Source organism: Phalaenopsis equestris, unplaced genomic scaffold (assembly GCF_001263595.1).
Source record: "Phalaenopsis equestris unplaced genomic scaffold, ASM126359v1 Scaffold000864, whole genome shotgun sequence".
Lineage (NCBI taxonomy): Eukaryota > Viridiplantae > Streptophyta > Magnoliopsida > Asparagales > Orchidaceae > Phalaenopsis > Phalaenopsis equestris.
This window is the reverse complement of record NW_018165304.1, coordinates 126,013-145,403: the sequence shown is the minus strand read 5'-3', so window position 1 is coordinate 145,403 and position 19,391 is coordinate 126,013. Positions and strand designations below refer to the sequence as shown.

Below are 19,391 nucleotides of genomic sequence, written 5' to 3'. Positions count from 1 at the left end.
TATTTTTCTTGAAGATCAAGTTTTTTGTTTTATTGCAAAATAAGGAAATATAAGTGAAAAATACCATCAGAACTATTGTTATATTGTGCATAAGCAATGAGTTGGGATCTTCAATCTCCATCTTGACATCCCCGAGGCTAGATAAATAATCATGTGTGGCTCTACCATGGGTCATAACTAATGTTCCTTCAACTGCCTCTGGAACAGAGGGTTAACCAGCTTCCATTATCGATGAGTTGATAATATGAATGATTTACTGGTCTCACCAATAGAAGGAAAAGGGGATACACCTTCACATGTCTAAACTTGGGTCTCTACAACCACTTGGAATGATTGCTGAGCCGGTTGCTCAAAAATTGAATTTGAAACAAGAACCATTGCACCAATGGCATGCACTTTAGCCTCGCTCCCCATCACACGGTGAAGCAGCATTGAGTCGGTCAACTTAGCCCCTTTCTCCACCCTTTGCTTCTCCCAGACAACTTGTTCAACCAATTTCTCTCCCTCCTCTTAGCCTTTTAAGCTTACTGGCCGACCTTATCCCTCTGACCTTTTTGTCACCCTGGTCGGCCCTCATCACCTGGAAGGCATTTATCATGGCCACCTCATTTATGGGTCTATTGTTGTTTGCCATAAATCTCTTATGTTAATGTTTGACTAAAGAGCAAGAAAGTTAGAAAGTGATAAAGAAGTGTTGATCACGCCCTTTTTATAGGAACTACTAGCATAGAAATCCAAACAGTTCAATTACTAAAAGTACTTGTTACGCAAAAAAAACAAATCAATTTTTGCATTAATTCTCTTATTCTTTTCGCAGTTATCACTTTGAATAAGTAAGAAAATCGGGGAACTAAATTTGTACATGAAAAATATGACCAAACGATTCATAAGGAAATCCAGTGGGTCTCTCGTATGAGCACCAGAAGATTGTTTATCGGGATAGTCAAATGAAAGAAACACCAAGTTTTGCTTCTTTCAGTCGGAACGTCGAGCCGATTGAATGGAAGCACAATCGAATGAATGAATTAAAGGCACCTAATTTAATGAACAGTTAATCATGAATGGCTCCCTTAATCGATTTTGAAATTCTCCACAAAGATAGCCAAATGGCACCCTACGAAATACCTTTTTAATCCCTTGAGAAGGCTTCATGTTCAAGGAGAGCTGCTCATTAGCTTATGGTGATACACCCTCTGCCTGATTGTCCAAGTTCATCATATCGACAGGAGGGCCTCTATCCAGAATTCCATTGGAAGGGACGGCTATTAACAGCTCAACAGACCAAATGGATGTCGATCGACCAAATGTTTGTGGTCGACCGAATGATAAGATTAATTGGTCATTAAATAACCCGCTTCAAGGAATTATGAAATGAATAGTGTCAGACAGTTATGAATATGAAAAGGTTCCGGCCTTGATTACAAATATGAAAGAATATAATAATGACTTGTAACATCCCTATTAAAACAACTACAAACATCTAATTTTATGAGATACCCCTGGAACATATAGATAGGGGGTCATTTTATCAAATAACAGACTACTGAATTTACTCTCTCAAAATTTATGTTATTGTGATCTTAAACCCTCTCTAGATCTCTCTCTCTCTTTATCTCTCTCTCATTCGTCCAACGCTCAACCGCTTGAACTTTAATAAATTTGAGTTGATTCTTACAAACTATGATTCAATTTTCGCTTGTAAAATACAAAGAATCAATGCATTGAGTCAATTCTGCTAAAAAACGAGAGTTAAATTTCTTTAAAATTTGTGCTTTCTAAAATTAAATCAGATTTAAATATTCAAGTACATCCTGAATCGTTTTTCTTCTAAAAATATAAAACCAAACAGAAGTCATTTAGAAGGATATTTGCAAAATATTTTAATATATTTTCTTATAAACATTTAAATATTCAAGTACATCCTGAATCGATTTTCTTCTAAAAATATAAAATCAAACAGAAGTCATTTAGAGGGATATTTGCAAAATATTTTAATATATTTTCTTATAAATAATTTAAGAGCTAATGTTCATCGATCGATAAAAATTGAATTATCTTTGATGAGATCGGATATAAAAATAGAATCATGCTCCACTAAAAGGCAAATCAAATGGAGAATAACATTGATCTCATGATCATAGTTGAACCCTAAAATTAAACCATAACTGAACTGAGAAATGTGAATCAATTCTAGTTCATTTCTCAAAAAATTTGAGACAACTCCAACTGCCATAATAATGGAACCCAGTAAAGTTCCATTCGCATACTAATGCTGGATGAAACCAATCAAATTATTGAGTTCTGAATCAACACATACATTATTCGATAGAACAAAATCTAAATCTTAGAATGCAGCTTTATGTGCAAGTGAAGAAGGTTGTCTGCATGCAGCATTAGGGAGCTAATTAATCCTAATGTACAAAATTTATAACCTTCGCCGGCGACCCGATTCCCACTATATATCCAAACTGATATATACATTTATTTCGGTTAACTTAGAGGCAAAATAGTCCAAAAAACCTTGACTTGGGATATATATTCAGATCAAAATGAAGTTTTACTTTGATAAAAGCAGGGAAAGTGGTGATCAGTTTTTCTCTTTTGTTTGTCTTTCTTCTTGTATCTCTTCCAGTTCCTCATCATCCCCTTGTTTTCCTGCTTGCTCCCTCCAATAGGAAACCAATTTCTTTAAATGGGCGAGCTCTTTTGAAGATATGTTCTTGCTTGGATTATTTAGTATGCACCTTACCCTCGAAGCGAACCTGCATTATGCACGAAGACAATTGCATTGATGATTTACATGGAATTCAGCAGGTAAATCATTTAACGGCACTTTGTTTGAATGGATAGAGCACTGACTGATCAATACAAAAAATAACTCGACCAAAGCTGCAAGACTACGAAAATAAACCGTAAAAATAAGTCAAAACAAGCACACACAGACAAACAAACACCATAAATTGAGAACATTGCCTTAAAAAATTCACTAATTTAGTTTGACTTAATGAAGAATTTAAAGTGTGCAAAGATATTCCATACATGTAGAAAAATTTCAATGATGCCCCAAATAAAGGCTGAACCGAATTTCACATAACGAGAGCACCTAGTAAGATTGTTTCCATTAATATCTTTCCATTTTCTAATTCATTTTTATAAATTCTTCTGAAGAAAAGATAAATTTTAGCGCTAAAACCTTCAACTCGGCAAGACAATTGCTGATCAATGGAAGGAACTGAAAATCCAAAATAATAGCTTTCCCAAAAAATGCAATAAAAAAATGGAAATTCAACTGGAAAATCAAAATGAATACTGCAAAAAACATACATGAGATGATGGTACGATTCATCCAAATACGATTCTGCAGGAGACACATTCACAAACATAAGTGTTTTGGCATTTCCCCCAAGAGCATCACTCATGAGCATCGTAAGTTTATGATTCCTGTAAGGAACGTGTTGAGCCTCAGAACACAAAGCACTGATCACATCTCCAAAAGCAGAATGAGATTTATTGATGCTTTGTGCTTCTTTCAACTGATTTCCTGAAGATCCAGTCTTTTTTATCCTTTCTGAACTAGCAAGATCCACAAAGGTAAACTGCTACATTCAAAAAAAAAGAAGTTACATGTCGTCTATAGAAGCAAGTGTGTTTAAGAAAGAAGAAAGTACAATTCCGGAAGAACTGAGCTTTGATTAATTGTATGCTTCATGATCTGTTGATTGGCAGTTGTTTGGTTGACAGAAAAAACTATTTAACGTTATGCTATCAAAATATATTTGGTTTTAGACATTATTAAAAAACAACACTGTAAATGATATTTTGGTTTCATTTTGATGACATTTAAATATTGGCAAAATCTGATGGCATGTAGATACAAAAATTTCATATGGTCAAAATAAATGACAAAAAAAGAAGAAGAGATGTTAATCAGATAGCATTGTTTAAGGAAACATTGAACCAAACAAGCTACATTTGACATATAGCATTGTTATCCGAATAGCATTATTATCTCAATAATAGTGCTATCTAAATAAATTCGAACCAGACAACCTTACCAATAAATTTTTCTCCAAAACCTAATTATAAATAGCTAATTTAAAATGTTTGTTGGCTGATAAATAGTTATGTAAATTCAAAGACGCGTGCTTCATTGGGATCACTTTTATTTTCTAGTTATTATTTTTGGCATTGCTTTTATTTTAAAAATATGTTTGTTTAGTGTATTTTTTTAATTTTTTATTTTTAAAAATAAATTAACTTGTCTTTAAGAACACTCAAAAATATCAAAAAGTTAATTTGAGTCTTTTTTTTAATAACTAGTTATATCATACAAGAGATATTTTGTTTTAAATTGAAATATGAACTCAACAAAATAAAAATAAAAAAAAAACAAAATTAAAAGTTATTCCAAATGGCTCCCAAGTCATTGTTTTATCATCTCAATTAATGAACAAGATATTTTCTATGGGGGTTGTGACTTGCGTGATGAGTTGGGGTTGGAGTTTAAGTGCAATGGTGATCGATCAAAAATAAAAGGAAGATCAAATTTGCTGCAAATATGAAAAAATAAGGGGTCGTTTGGTTTGCGAAAAATGAAATGCAATGTAAAAGATTTGCAGGGTATTATGATAACAATATATTTGAAATACTTTCGAGTCGTTTGGTTCACTGTAAAATAAACGTATGATTTTATATTTTTTTGTTTGATTTGAAGTAAATTGAAAATAATATATTTACTTGGGCCAAGGACCATGGACGACAGCGGCAGGTGGCAGCAACGGCGAACGGTGATGGCTGCGGGCAACAGCTACGACAGACGGTGGTGGCTGTGGCAGTAGAGGTTGGCAGTGGAAGGTGACGGAGGGCGGCAACTAGCAGGGATGGCGGGCAACAATGACGGCATTTGCAGGCAGGGGGGGGGGGGAGCGGTGGGCAGCGGGAGTTGGCGGATTGCAGAGTTAACGGGCGGCGGTCGTGAGCAGCAACTACTTGCTTATAACATTTTATATGAATGATGCAATTCAAATTCTACCAAATCGCCAAAATGAACTGCAGTGTAAACTTCAAATTAATTAAGGATTTACATTGTATTTATAAATTTTCAAACCAAATACATAATTTTCTCAAATCCCTGCAAAAGAATCACAATACACCACTAATTTGCTCAACCAAATGGCACCTAACTAAACTACAAACATGTCAAACATTTACCTTTCCATTAGCAAGAGTTTGACTTCGAAGATTGGTGCTTTCAATTATGATAGATAATATTAAATGTGATCTCGAACTTTCACCATCAATTTTGTTTCCGGCAATATGTCGCTGATCAGCTCCCCTCAAAATGCATGTCCTCAACTCTTCAAAGCTTGATACTTCAAGAATTGTGATATTTTCTATAGAAACCATACCCTGAAAACCATATGGATCGTTAATACCAGAAAGTACACAGTTTCTAAGAGTAGTTTAGCATGACTAATAAGACACGCACAAAAGTCTTTTCTCAAGTTTTTTTCTATATACAACATAAAATTTCTGTTGCAATGAATTAAACATATCCGGTTCGAGCAAGCATTGGAAACAGAAACAACATTAAAAACAAAATTTAAAGGGTAAATGATCATTTTATGATTTCCATGTCATAATTGAGAAAAATCTAGACTGTGCAATATATAACTGAATTACTTGTATAAGAAATTAGAGATTTTCTAGCATTTCTCATGTACTTTTAAATATATTATGATTTTAACAAATCATTGATAAGAATTGATCTGAATCAACTACATTAATGAAAATTAAATGCATTTCATTCATTAGATTATTTTAGGACTTCTAGATGCATTTTCATTAAGGGTTGGACTATTCGTTTGGATAATCTTAAATATGAATACGAAATACAAAGTAGAACTTGAGTCACTCTAAATATAGTTAATTTCCTTTCCAATAAAAAATCATCTATGATTTTTAATAATTTGGTTACCAAGGGTGTATTAGAATATCTGCAGATGAGATCACAAATTACGCCTAGAGTCTCTTCTAGATATCCTTCCGCTGGGGATTTTGATTTGTTATTTTCCTCAGTACACTTGGCATCATTCTTACTCCATTTAATCTCAACAAAACGCATGGCAAAAATATTAATACTATCTCACCTGCGCCCCCCAAATCCCAACCTTTTCACATAAAGAAATGTGTACTGCAAGGTCATAAAATTCACTAAATCTAACCTATTTATATCCATAACAACCCTAGAAGCTTCTTCCAGCAAGACCCAAATAAATAATTTAAATAGATTACAAAACTCATAACAAAATTCAACAGAATACTACAACTCACTCAATCCAGCTTTAGATGAAAGAGACGACATAGGTGAATGAGGCAATTCACTCAATCCCATATAAGATGGTGCATGGATCTTACCTTTGAGAGGAAATAAGAGGTAAAAATTCTTGGAAGCATGAAGCATGGAGGTAAAGCAACCGCAAAGTTACTGAATGAAAGAGAAAGATTCAAAGCAATGGCCACTTAAATGGTTTAGAAAGCATAAAGAAGAATAAGGAAGCATAAAGTAATGAATAAAGAAGTCTAGAGATCAATAATAAAATTATTTATAAATACTAAAATTGTTTCTATATTAAATTTCCTTCACAATGTTAGAGTCCAGAATGGCCTTTAGGTCTCTCTAGGATTATGATTCACCATCATCATCAAAAACATCATCATTGTAAGCCTTCACAAATTATTTGGAGTTGGACCTCATTCTCCATTTTCGAGTTGAGTGTTAGTCAAAGTACTAAACCAATATTGCACAATTTTTATGCACAAATTATATACATGCTATCTTCCGTTACTCCTTTCCTCAACAATATATAAAAAAATTATCTGCTCATCTTATTGGAGCAATTTCTACCCTTATTTGAGCAAGCACCAATAAAAAAAAATTATTTTCCAACGTCATAATATAATCATTCCTCTACAAAACATTTTTAATTTTTCCATAAATTTATCTTAGCATTCGTCTCTATCTTGTACTCAATTTAGCTATCAGTGTCTTAATTACCACCTAAAACATGGATCCAAAAAAATAAAAATAATAAGGGAAAAAGTCAACTTAATTATAGTTTTATAGAATTTATCATTTCAGGCTCCATGATTTCTCTTATCGCAAAGTACTCTTAAGGCACTAGTCTATTTTAATCACACATCCTTAACTTTAAATATCATATCATCATTCCAAAGCATACAACAACAACAACAACAAACCTTTATCCCACTAAGTGGGGACAGCTGCATGAATCCTTTTTCACCATTGTGTCCTATTTTCATTTAATTCTAATAAATTAAGGTCATTTTTTATATAATATGCCCAAGTCTTTATAACTCTACCTCAGCCTTTCTTAACATAAGTCGAATCTAAAAAATATACACTCTTAATCAAATCATCAGATGGTCGATGTTTAATGTGACCAAACCATCTAAAGATGACTCTCTCTAATTTTGTCCGTCTCTAATTTTGTCCGTCACTGGAGTGGAGCTATACCAACCCTATCACGGATATATTCATTTCGCATTTTGTCTCTAAGTAAAAAACCACTCATCCACCAAATCATTCTAATCTCAGTAACACTTAACTTAGTTTTATGCTTCTATTTTAAAGGCCAACATCTTATAAAATTTCCTTTCAGTTTAAGCAGTACTTTTCTATCACACAATAGGCCCGAAGCATTCCTCCACTTCAACCAACCAATTTGAATTCTACTAATAACATCCCCATCAATATCATCATCACTTTGAACAATAGACCCGAAATATCTAAAGCATTCACACCTTTTAATAATTTGATCGCCCAAAGTTACAACAGTCACTAGAACTACAACAACAACAGCAACAAAGCCTTAATCCCACTACGTGGGGTCGGCTATATGAATCTTTTTTCTCCATTGCGTCTTATTTAGTGTCATAGTTTCATTTAGTTCTAGTAAATTAAGATCATTTTTTATACAATAAGCGCAAGTCCTATTTAGTGTCACTAGAACTACTACTACTAAAATTACATTCCATGTATTTAGTTCTACAGAAACGAAGGCCTTAAGACACCAATGTAGACCTCCATAACTCAAGTTTTTCCTAAGCTTTGTCTCTCGTCTTATCCAGGAGAAGGACATCATCAGCAAAAAGCATCCACCAAAGTGCATCCTCATGTAAATGTCCAGTAAGAGCATCCAAAACTAAAGGAAAAAGTTATGGGCTTAAAGTCAATCCCTAATGTAATCCAATAGAAATAAGAAAATAATTGGTCAATCCTCCTTCTCTTCGATCACAAGTTCTGCTATCCGAACAGAAGTAACAGCTTTGGGATACATATCTTTAATGACATGAGTATAAGTCATATCAGTCAATCCTTCTGCTATCCGAACACAAGTAACAGCTTTGGTATACATATCTTTAATGACATGAGTATAAGTCATATCAACACCTTTCATCTCAAGAACTCTCCAAAGGATATCTTTTAGAAGCTTATTGTAAGTTTTTTTTTAAAATCAATAAAAATCTTATGTAGATCCTCTTTATCATCTATGAACTTCTCCACCAAACCTCTCAATAAATGTATAACTTCCATAGTAGACTGCTGGCATAAATCCAAATTGATTATGAGAAATCATCATTCCAAAGTATAATATTCAAAAATATGTAAACCTATCATGTGTATTTATTTTTATTCTTGTATTATCAAAAACCAATTACTTATATCACATTTGCTAAATTTATAATAGATCAATAATAGGTAAACCTATCATTTGTATTTATTTCTCTTTTGGTAATGTTAAAAGCCTATTACTTTTATCAAATTTGCTAAATTTATACAACATACATTTTATCTTTTTTTGAGTAAGATAAAAAATAAATATCCAATTAATTAGTTCTACAACACAAAGGCAACACTAAAGCCCATATATTGTAATAAAAGGGCATCCAACATCAAACATAAAAATACAAGAATTATAAATATCACTCGTTCAATTGAGAGGGAGTGTTAAAACTGTGAGCAGAACTTAATTTTTCTCGAGATTAAGTAGAAATCCCTCCTTATTGGTTGATTGTTTCCTAAAATTCAGCCATAACTTCCTACACTTTTTGTTGTTAAAAAGCCAAATATGGATGGTTTAAACAAAATCAATTAAGAGATGGAAAAATATTCTCCGGTGTCATAAGAGCATGAATCTTTCACCAACTTCCGCCTCTGTAGAAGACAGCAGGAAGATGGATTTTCCAAAAAAAAAATCTCTTCCAAATTCTGGCTCTGTAGAAAAAATATTGAGAAATCACTTCACTGGAGTCAAAGGAGTATGAATCTTTCATATCTTAAGAACTTCACAAAACCCTAATTTGTTTTCTTCTATTTGTATTAGGAATGACTTTTAATATCTGATTTTTGATTTTCAAACCAAACTTAGTGGTTAGTAAATTAAAAATTCACATGTTAAAAATATTTTGATAGTTTCCTCGTGGGATTGATACGTAAATTTGTTTTCATATATTATTTGATCTACATGCATACTTGCATGATTAACCAACTTGTTTCACAGTAATTTCAGACATCAAGTTTTTTGCACCGTATCCAGGAAAAGTCATCAAAATTTTCTAATTTTAGGAGAATTTCAGTTGAAATACTCGGTCTAAGTTTAAATAATTTTTATTGTTTTTATTATTTTTGTTTTCCCCACTATTTTATTCTTGTGTTTATTTCTTAAATTTTCAAAAAAATATATCAAAATCAGAATAAAACTTTTCTGTCAACACATAAGACTAACAAACCCTCTGGAAAACTATTTTAGACTTTTTGAAAAATATGTCAACTCATTGATTAATAGCATTCACATGAGACTTGACACCCCGACATAAAAACTAAGTTTGATCACCCCTATTCCAATACCTATAACCCCAAATGGATAATCTACCCAAACTTAAATTGAGACAATAATAACCTTAGTGTAGAAAGCAAGCTGTGGTGGAGCCCCAAAGCCAAATCTGCAGAAAATTAGAATAACCAGGATAGTGACTACCTTTATGAAAACTGATATTTGGAAGAATTGATTGTAAATCTGGGGAATCAGTTACAGAGTCAAACTGTAGCCTCGAGAACCATAAAAAAAATCAAATTAAGCAGTTGGATAACTTATTAAGAAATTAACCCCAAAGAATGTTATCCAGCCACATTAAAGTGAATTCTATAGAAGGAGGTAAGAGGCAGTTGCATAGTGTAGATGTGGTTGCAAGGGTATTTGATAGAAAAATTTCAAAATCTAAGAATTTAGATCGTGAAGAGCAAGTCGTATAGGATAACTTTTGTTAGATAATGACTCAGGATGAATCTACTTTTCTTTATTAGGTAACCCCTAGTATTGTTAGAGAGAGTCGAGCCTATAAAACCATCAATAGAAAAGCCCCCAGGGAAGATAGCTCTAGGCAGGAGAGTAACATAGTAGATTTAAATCTTGAGCCTGAAGAGCATAGGGAGAATCCAACGCAAGATCTAGGAAACATTGTTTTACATTCTAGGGACCCATTTCTTGCAACTAGTGGAGAATGCATTAATATGCTAAAAGGAGAGTTAATTAGTAGAATGTTGGATCTAAAAAGTATCTTAGAAATGATAATTTGAACAAACCCTCTACATACCCTCTAGATAATTGCTATCAAACAAAGAGGAAAATATTGCAAGAAATTATGAAATAAGAGTATTTAGTGAAAATTTCAGGGCCATCAAAGGATTGGGCGATTGATCAAGGATTACTGAATTTGAATTTTGATCATAGAAGAAGACTTTTAGGGTTGATTTGATTTTAGGATAGGCTGAGGATGTTAAACCAAGAGCTATCTTAGGAGGCAACCCATACATTACCTTATGTTTGAGAATTTTGTTGTTCTTTTGCATTTATTTTGAAATTTAACTAGAATTTTGCTATGAATTTTATTTGAATTTTTTTCAAATGTTTTTTATTTTGATACTTATGCAAGCATATGAGTTTTGGTGAAATTCTTACCCGAGTTTATTGACTTACATTTGTCAATCTCTATGCTATAATGATTTTCCATGTTGTTTTTGGGAAGGAAAATCAATATAGTTTGGTCTGGGGAACTTGTTTGGGCATCCATCACTCCTTAATGGATTTGTACCGATCATCAATTGAAAAGCAGACGATCAAGCCAAGCAATGCAAATTATTAGTTTTAAAAAAGAGGATTTCCATCACCTCAAAAAGATATAAGACTCCAAACTTCTTTACAACTACAGTCCAGATACAGGGACACATAACATATATCCACTTTTAGTTTGAAGATAGGGCCCATAGAATTTTTATGTTGGTTATCGCACTTTGATATGTATATATGTGGTTGGTATGTGTTATTTACTAGAAGTCAATTGCGTATATTCAATTTTTTCTAGATTCATTCTACTTCAAATATTTACGTTCTTTACTAAAGAAGCAATATTTTCATTAACCTGATGCAAGGATTCTATATGACTCATATATTCTAACAACACGATTCTTATATAACTTGAAAATGATTTCTTCAAATTTTGAGTTATGAAACTTAAGGAAATGACACTGGTCCAAAAATATAAATTAAATAAGAACAAAAATTTTCTAAACAAAAGATATTAAAAATTTTTAAACAAAGCTTAAAACAAAAAAAATTAGATCAATTTTTCCCCTCAGATTGTCTTTCCCCTTTAATTAGTTTTCAGGCTAGATTTGAGTTTGCGTTCTTCAAACTCTGATTTAATCACCTTGTTGGCCACTTTGATTGGATGTGAGTCCATATGTTTTCCATCTTGATGTGTGTGTGTAAGCAAACTCAAATCTTTCACATTTTTCTATTTTGGTTCATTGGTGGTACTGTGCCCCAATACGCTTAGTAGGCCAATGCCTTCCCAAGTAAATCTAAGGTAGGTGTGAGTCTGTGCGCTTCTTATCTCAATTTAGTAAGAAAAAAATCATAGAGAATGAGAAATATTTAGGGTTAATTGGTTTTATTGTGCCCCAATATCCCCTGTACTTCCTATCTTAGTGTAGTCATTGAATGCTATCAAGGATGGGAAAATGATTAGGATTCATTAATCATGCAGTGCTCTGCTACGCTCTTGTATTGAGCAAAGAGGAGCGGGGTGTCTTGCTAAGGAATGATTGGCTCTAGGTGAGTGTTTTGGATCGCTTGCACTTCAATCTTTATTGTTTTACCTGCAATGAAAATTTTTGTTTTATCTTTTCTTATACATTGTGATTGACTTCATTCCATGAACCTGTGATGTGGGACATGTGGTTTTCTCATTATTCATTCCGTTGATTTGGTTCTCTCGATGCTTTTTCCTTGTATGAATTTTATATGTTGGTATATTATCTTTCCAGGCTTAATTTACTTCAATTCAGAGATGATAAGATGTTAAAATGTATTGTGATATAGGATTTCCACTTGTCGCCTAGAAGAACAAAAAAGTTAAGCACAAAAATCTAATGGAATCGACAAATTATCATTAGATCTGTATCTGAAGAATTCTAGGAAACACCGTATGGTTAAGCGAAACTTAACTATATAGGATTTTCAATTCATCTTATCACCTAGACATAGGCTAAGGAGAAACATTTGTCCCTGGTTGTCAACAATAGTGTGGTTTCCGTAGTTAACACTTTGAGAAACGACTTGGCCGGTGTTGAAGGAGCATGAACCTTTCAATCTAAAACACTTCACAAAACCGTAGTTTGTTTTGTTTTTTCTGCATTAAGATTTAAGACTTTTCACATATGATATTTGATCTTCAAAGTAGACTTAGCGGATTAGTAAACTAGAGCTTTATTTTTTAAAAATATTTTGACCTTTATCTTGTGAGATATATACATAAACTTATTTATGCATATTACTTGATCGACACATATACTTGTGAGATTAGCCAACTTGCTTCACAGTAATTTTAGGTATAGTTCCCACTAACGATATTATTATCTGATAACGTAAGCCGAGTAAGATGAGGGGGAGAAGCAGGTTATAGATTTAATGGTTGGAGACTTAGTTTGTGCATCACTCCCTTTCACCACCCCGCTCCTCTGATAACGTAAGCCAAGTAAGATTATTATCTCAAACTTTCCTGCATCACTCCCTATCGCCACCCCGAACTGCAGCTTCCTCGTTATTTTCCTGCAGCTCCAGCAACTTCCCTGCTAGCTGCCACTGACGACATCAAGAGGCCGCCATCTTCCCGCAGTTTGCCCGACAATTCAGTCATTTACTTACTTGAAGCGGCCTCGGACAGCAAGTCACAGCAGTCATCCCGAAGGTTTCCCCGCAACCTAGCCTTTCCCTGCTTGCCGCCGCCCCGGACAGCAAGCTACAGTTGCCTTGCTGTTGTTTTCCCACAGTCCAGCCCCTTCCCCATCTTGCCTCTTCACTATCCAGTCCACTAACCACCCCATCGCTACATCTATGAAGGCCCAAGCCCTAGTCAACACCCCTCCAACATGGATCCACCACTGTTTTAGTGTCGTGTTCCATTATTTGTTGTAATTTGAAAGTTCTGTTTCTCTGGTTGTATTTCCCATTTTGAATTCAGCAATAACCTTCTGATTTCCCATTGTTGTTTAGTTAAACTCCAGTATCAGAAGATTTTAAAATAATTAATTATATAAGTGTTTTATTCATCGATTAGAGACACTTGAAAAAAATATTGATTCTGTAGGGTCATGAAAAAAGATAAAAGCAAAGGAAACCATCTCAAAGCGAACTGAGAGATTATATTTCTCAATTATAGTATGGCTTCTTACTATTGAATATAATTCTGATTCTAGTTCCCCGTATTATGTTCTATGCTAATTAGATCTATACTACAATTGACTTTTCCTATTGTTAAGCATGATACATACATATCAATATTTACCCAACTCTTGATATCATAGATCAAATCCTCTCGCCGCTCTCTTCATCTCGCGCTCCTGTCTCCTCCCCTAAGTTTCCTTACAGAACAAACCGATACTAGTCGGTTCAATATTCCTGGTTTATTTCTCTTTACCATACATTCCAATCACAGTGAAAGAAACAACATGAATCAATAGGGGGAGGTTTCGTATATATTTTGAAAAGAAACGAAAACATCTGATGTATTTGGAATTAACAATTTTTTTTTTTTCTTTTGCATTAGTTCTATTTCATACCACTCAATAAGACATAATGGAGAAAAAGAATTCATGTAGGCAACACAACTTAGTGGGATAAAGGGTTGTGTCTTGTTGTTTCAGTTGGTTTTGTTGTTTTACTTCATACCGTACCTTTATAAGTTAGAATGCGCAGGAAATGTTTACTTTGCACTCAGAATTACACGTAAATACAAACAAAAAATTGGATTTTTGCACCACATTTGACTGATTTTGCATGATTTTTACAACAGAAAAGCAAAAATATCTTCAAGGTTAAGTCAAATAGATGAAAAACATGTATCACAACACCTTGACCTCAGCTTCTATTTTATGGATATAACAATCACGGTCATTAAAAAGCCACGAAAAAAATTGTTCTTTTTTAAATACAAAAAAATAAAAGAAATTTAAACATTTTAAATAAAGTAAAGTATCCCCATTAGGAAAGATGGAAATCACCTTTGAGTTCTTTTTAATGTTTAATTTTAAGCGTTTGGCATTTCTTGGAAGAAGAAGATCTACAAGAGTTTCTTGATATAACTCAGCCATGTAAACCTGCAAGATAATCCAAGTTAGTTGACACAAAGTTACTTAAACTCAATGGTAAAGTTAATAGCAAATTTCAAAAAAGTTGTCGCAACATATATTAAAAATTTAAGATCTACTTGGACAATACAATATGGAATATCGAAAAAATGTAGGAGAATTTACAATGCATACCACACATTTCTTACCTACTTGCATGTAACACCTAAAATCTCACATTTGCATGAATATCACAAAAAAAATGCAACCTTATTAACTTTTTACAATTAAAATATACCTCTTCATGCATAGATTTATGATACCAAAGTGTTATAAAAGTAAACATGAAATATTAGGTGTTAGATATATAAATGCATAAGAATCAGGCGGTTTGCATGTAAATCACCCTAAATTTATACAAGACAATTGATAATTAAAATATCAGTCAGCACCGGGCCAACAAATGCATCTCTAACTAACAAGTAGAAAAATCAGGTTGACTTAACATGAAACAGTCACTTCAGTTTGAGGTGAAATTTATGAAATTCCGTCATCCATTATAAAATTTCAACCGTTTTGCAATATTTCCTCAATTTAACATGCCCATAATAAGGCGCATCTCCTCCCAACCACCTACAATCAAAAGCTTATCAGTATTAATTGGTTTCGGCTAGGCACAATGAGCACGCCAGATAAGCATTAATTGGTTTCGGCTAGGCACAATGAGCACGCCATATAATTTGCAGATTTATTTAAGCACAAGGCTAAAAGGGCAATTTAGTATTTTATTATTTATTATTATAGGATATAAATAGGGCTAAAATGATTAGGGTTAGGGTTAGGGTTATGATGGGATTGTGGTATTGAGTCTTACGGTTAGGATTTGGGAGACATTGCCTACCTCTCAAATTATAGGTGCTTATCTTTTATGCATATGAGTTGCATTGTTTTGTGTTGAAGTAAACAATATTATTTGCCCTAATTTTGTTGTGCGAATTCTTCTCTGTTCGTATCAAATTGGTATCAGAGCAATCGGCTCCTGAGAAACAACGTGATCGAGTTCAGATAATCTAGCAATTCAGACTGTATTGCCATAAGAGCCAGTGGGGAAGCCAAAGACGAGATCAAACACGATACAATTACTATAATTCGACGAGATTGATCGATACAGCCACGATAAGAGCTAGCAACAAAGCCAACATCAGGATAGCGGTGTAGATATCTTGATCACACCATCTTCGTGATAGAATCTCACGTTACAACCAAGAATAACAAGCAATTTGAGCTGAGGACGGGAATAGGTGGAGAAGACCAGGAGAGTTTATAAGGGACTGATTTTGACACTGCAAAGTATCTAGCAGAGAGATAAGAGGGTGGTGGTTCACAATAACCCTAGTTTATAAAAAACTTTGGTGATGCTCAAGACCATGATGAGGACAACTCAGGACGCAGAGCTGAGACTCTTGATAAAGATGCATGGCAATGAAGAGACACATGATAATGATTGGCAAAGATTCCAGTGTTCAATGAGCCACTGGATGAGTTGTTTGGAGTTGTGGTATTCTCCAAGATTGAGTGGAAGTGGAAGTCAATAGACCATCAAATTTGGATGTGACCAAAGGATGTGCACAAGACAGTATTTCAAACTTATGAGGGCCACTAAGAATTTTTTATTAAATGGAAAGAATTGCAAGATTATGATGTCGCGTGAGAGCCCTACAACTAACCCCACAAAAATTGTCCCTTCCACCTTAAAGAAAACGTGTCTTTTTGGGACGGGAGTAATGTTAGACACGCCAAGCCCGTCATATAATTTGTAGTCTTATTTCAGGGATAAGAGGACAATTTAGTAATTTATCATATATTGTTATGAGGTATAAAGAGGGCAAATATGTTTAGGGTTAGGGTTATGATATTGTTGTCTTAAGTCTAAATGTTAGAGTTTTTGAGAAATCGTCTACTCAAATTATAGATGTTAGGATTAGGGTCTGAAAGAAATTGCGTACATCAAATTATAGGTGCTCATCTTTTATGCATTTGAGTTGGGTAATTTTATGTTGGTAAAGTAAGGAATGTTATTTGCTCAAATTTTGTTGCAAAAATTAGTCTTCGTTTGTATCCGTTTCAATCTAATAGCTTTTTGTATTGTTCGACAAATATCGATCATCCATCTATGCAAGAGACATGTCAAGGCCTCGCAAATATCAACCATTAAAGTATATTTAAACCAATAAAATGTATTGAGTTATTGGTAAAATAGTGTGAACAATATGAACAATACATAAGGCACACGCTAAATTGGAGTAGAAAAGAGCTGCTTACATAACATCACTCCAACATTGCAGAAAGGCCATTTCCAAGGTCATATTTAGAATACTTCAATAATAAGTGTACACTTCTAAGGTGTCATTTAGGCTTAAATCCAAAACAAGATTCACCAATAATTATAACACGTAAATGTTTTTCATGATATCTTTGATAGTGCTATTTTAAAAAAATAAAGCCTGTGGGTTCTAATTAGGTGTAAATATGGCAATGAATTAATAATAGACTTTTATTTTGCGGGCTGACCTATTTGCATTCATAGCTTAATTCTTTTCCAAGGCATTTAGGAAACCGCCAATGCATTTTTGTTTGATGAAGTATGTCACTACAAGATAATGTAACTACAATAGGTACATGAGTATTATAATCCAAGGTCAAGATATAAGCCATAACGCTTGGTATGTTCTAGATAAAGCACCATATACTCTTGCTACATAATTGTTGAACATGTATATTTAACGAAAGCTATCACAAGTTACTCTAAGAAGCCATTTTCAGCTCATGAAATATTTTTGAAGAGGTAAAGTCATACAATCACACAGTAAACCATGAATGGAAATACTAAAGATAGCAAAAAATTTGACAAAATCAAGGAAGAAAATGCAAGGATGAAGGGGGGCACATTAGTTTTGTAATAACTTAAATAACTATAATCAATTAATTGAAATAAATGAAAAAGAAATAATTAAATATTTTACCATAATGTTTCACATGATAACAATTAATTCATATAATTATGAATAAGTACATGGGTACATAAATAAATAAATATATATATATATATATATATATATAATATATTTGGCGTAAAAAAAAGTAGCATGTTTTTTCTGGATAGATTTGAATCCAATGTTTCCGTTCACTGAAAAAGCCCGAGGGCTAAAAGATCTAGATAGGTTTGTATGGGTGGGCCTAAAAACCCAACCCACACGGTACAACACATAAAAAAAATTTAAAAGATGGGTACATATATAAATAAAATGAAACCCAAAAACTACCCGGACGCTGAAAATGTGTGGGTCATCCCAATCTAGTCTTGCCTCTGACTCTAGTTCTCGGTAATGATTCAACTAGCAGATTGGTAAGGTGTTGACCATTACCCGTAGTAACCAAAGTATCATCCATAAGACTCCTAAGCTCTAGTAGATCTTCATTCTTCTTCTTCCTCCTGAAAGTGTAAACCTGTCATTCCTCCTCCGAAAAATCCGCCTGATGGGATAGAGCTGAAGCAGAAGGACTACCAACAATAATACCCACAATAGATTCTACAATATGTGAAGTATGAGTTACCACTACACCGGATACTTCTTGAAAAAGTAAAGTTGTGAGGCTCTCCTGATTATCAGTCTGAACACTATCATTTATAAATAATAGTTCATCAGTATTATTTTGTATGGAGTTTGTAGGTGTCGGCATCGCATCACTCGCAATAACAGTAACAGCAGTGTCATGGGGGGACCTCAGTTGCAACAGACACCTCCTGTCTGGTAGTATCCTCCTCAGGTGGAACTAAAATATCCACAGGAGTAAGGTTAGACCCATCCTTATTCACTTGAACCTTAGATTTCAGATTAGGATGAAATTTGTGTCATTTAGCAAGGATATGACCAAATATCTTACAGTGGGTACAATATGGGGGTTTGTGTTCCATGATGATTTGTTGCCAATAACTATTATGGGTTGTGCCCGACCAGACTTCAGTAACATCAGGTAAAGTAATATCTCTTTCTACAAGTATTATGGCCACCGAGGGTCTGGTTATGTTGAAAGTAGGTAGATCTAGTTTCAAATGATCTTCAAGGATGGCCCCAATAGAGTAGAGAACCTGATGGTGAAAAAAATGCAGTTTGAGACCAAGTAAACTAAACCATACTGGTATAGTGGGAGTTTCATGATTTGGGTCAAAATTAGGAGACCACTTGAGTAACTTCATTGATTTGTCTTCGATATTAAGATATTTCTTGGAGAAAATTCCTGGCGTAGTCTTCAGTCACTGTTCGCTGGATCAATACATGTCTCATATCCAAGAGTCACACTTTCCATTTGTCTACTAGCTTAAGATCATCAACACTCTTTTTGATAACATCCATAGGAGGATGTCCCCATTGAAGTTTCTCAATAGGAGCAAACTTGAATTTATCTGTCAGGGTAGAAATTTCTGATTCAGAGAAAAAGATTGATGTTTTTCAACCTTTCCTACTTCTCTTCTTAATAAAAGGACAATCATCTGTACCCTCACGAGATTTCTTATAACTTGAGAGGAATCCCACTGCGGACTCCACCTGAGGGTTACCCACCGCATGGGAAAAAGAGAAATTGTCTGACTCAACCAAACAAGGAGGCGCCATCAGAGCAA

The 19,391-nt window shown here is 33.9% G+C and overlaps 1 protein-coding gene across 5 annotated transcripts in view; it reads right to left on the bottom strand.

Moving 5' to 3' along the window:
* Positions 1–2,280: 2,280 nt before the first annotated feature.
* Positions 2,281–19,391, bottom strand: part of LOC110031904 (kinesin-like protein KIN-14I) — a 127,081-nt gene continuing 109,970 nt past the window's right edge. For 4 of the 5 annotated variants that reach the window (XM_020735335.1, XM_020735331.1, XM_020735334.1 and 1 more), the window contains 4 exons: positions 14,645–14,740; positions 5,212–5,409; positions 3,325–3,596; positions 2,281–2,762 (listed from right to left, as the gene is read on the bottom strand). In XM_020735335.1, the coding sequence (XP_020590994.1) occupies positions 2,588–2,762; positions 3,325–3,596; positions 5,212–5,409; positions 14,645–14,740 (741 nt within the window). In that variant the 3' untranslated portion in view covers positions 2,281–2,587. Of the gene's footprint in view, positions 2,763–3,324; positions 3,597–4,929; positions 5,050–5,211; positions 5,410–14,644; positions 14,741–19,391 lie in introns of those variants that run through there. The other variant, XM_020735336.1, reaches the window with a different exon arrangement.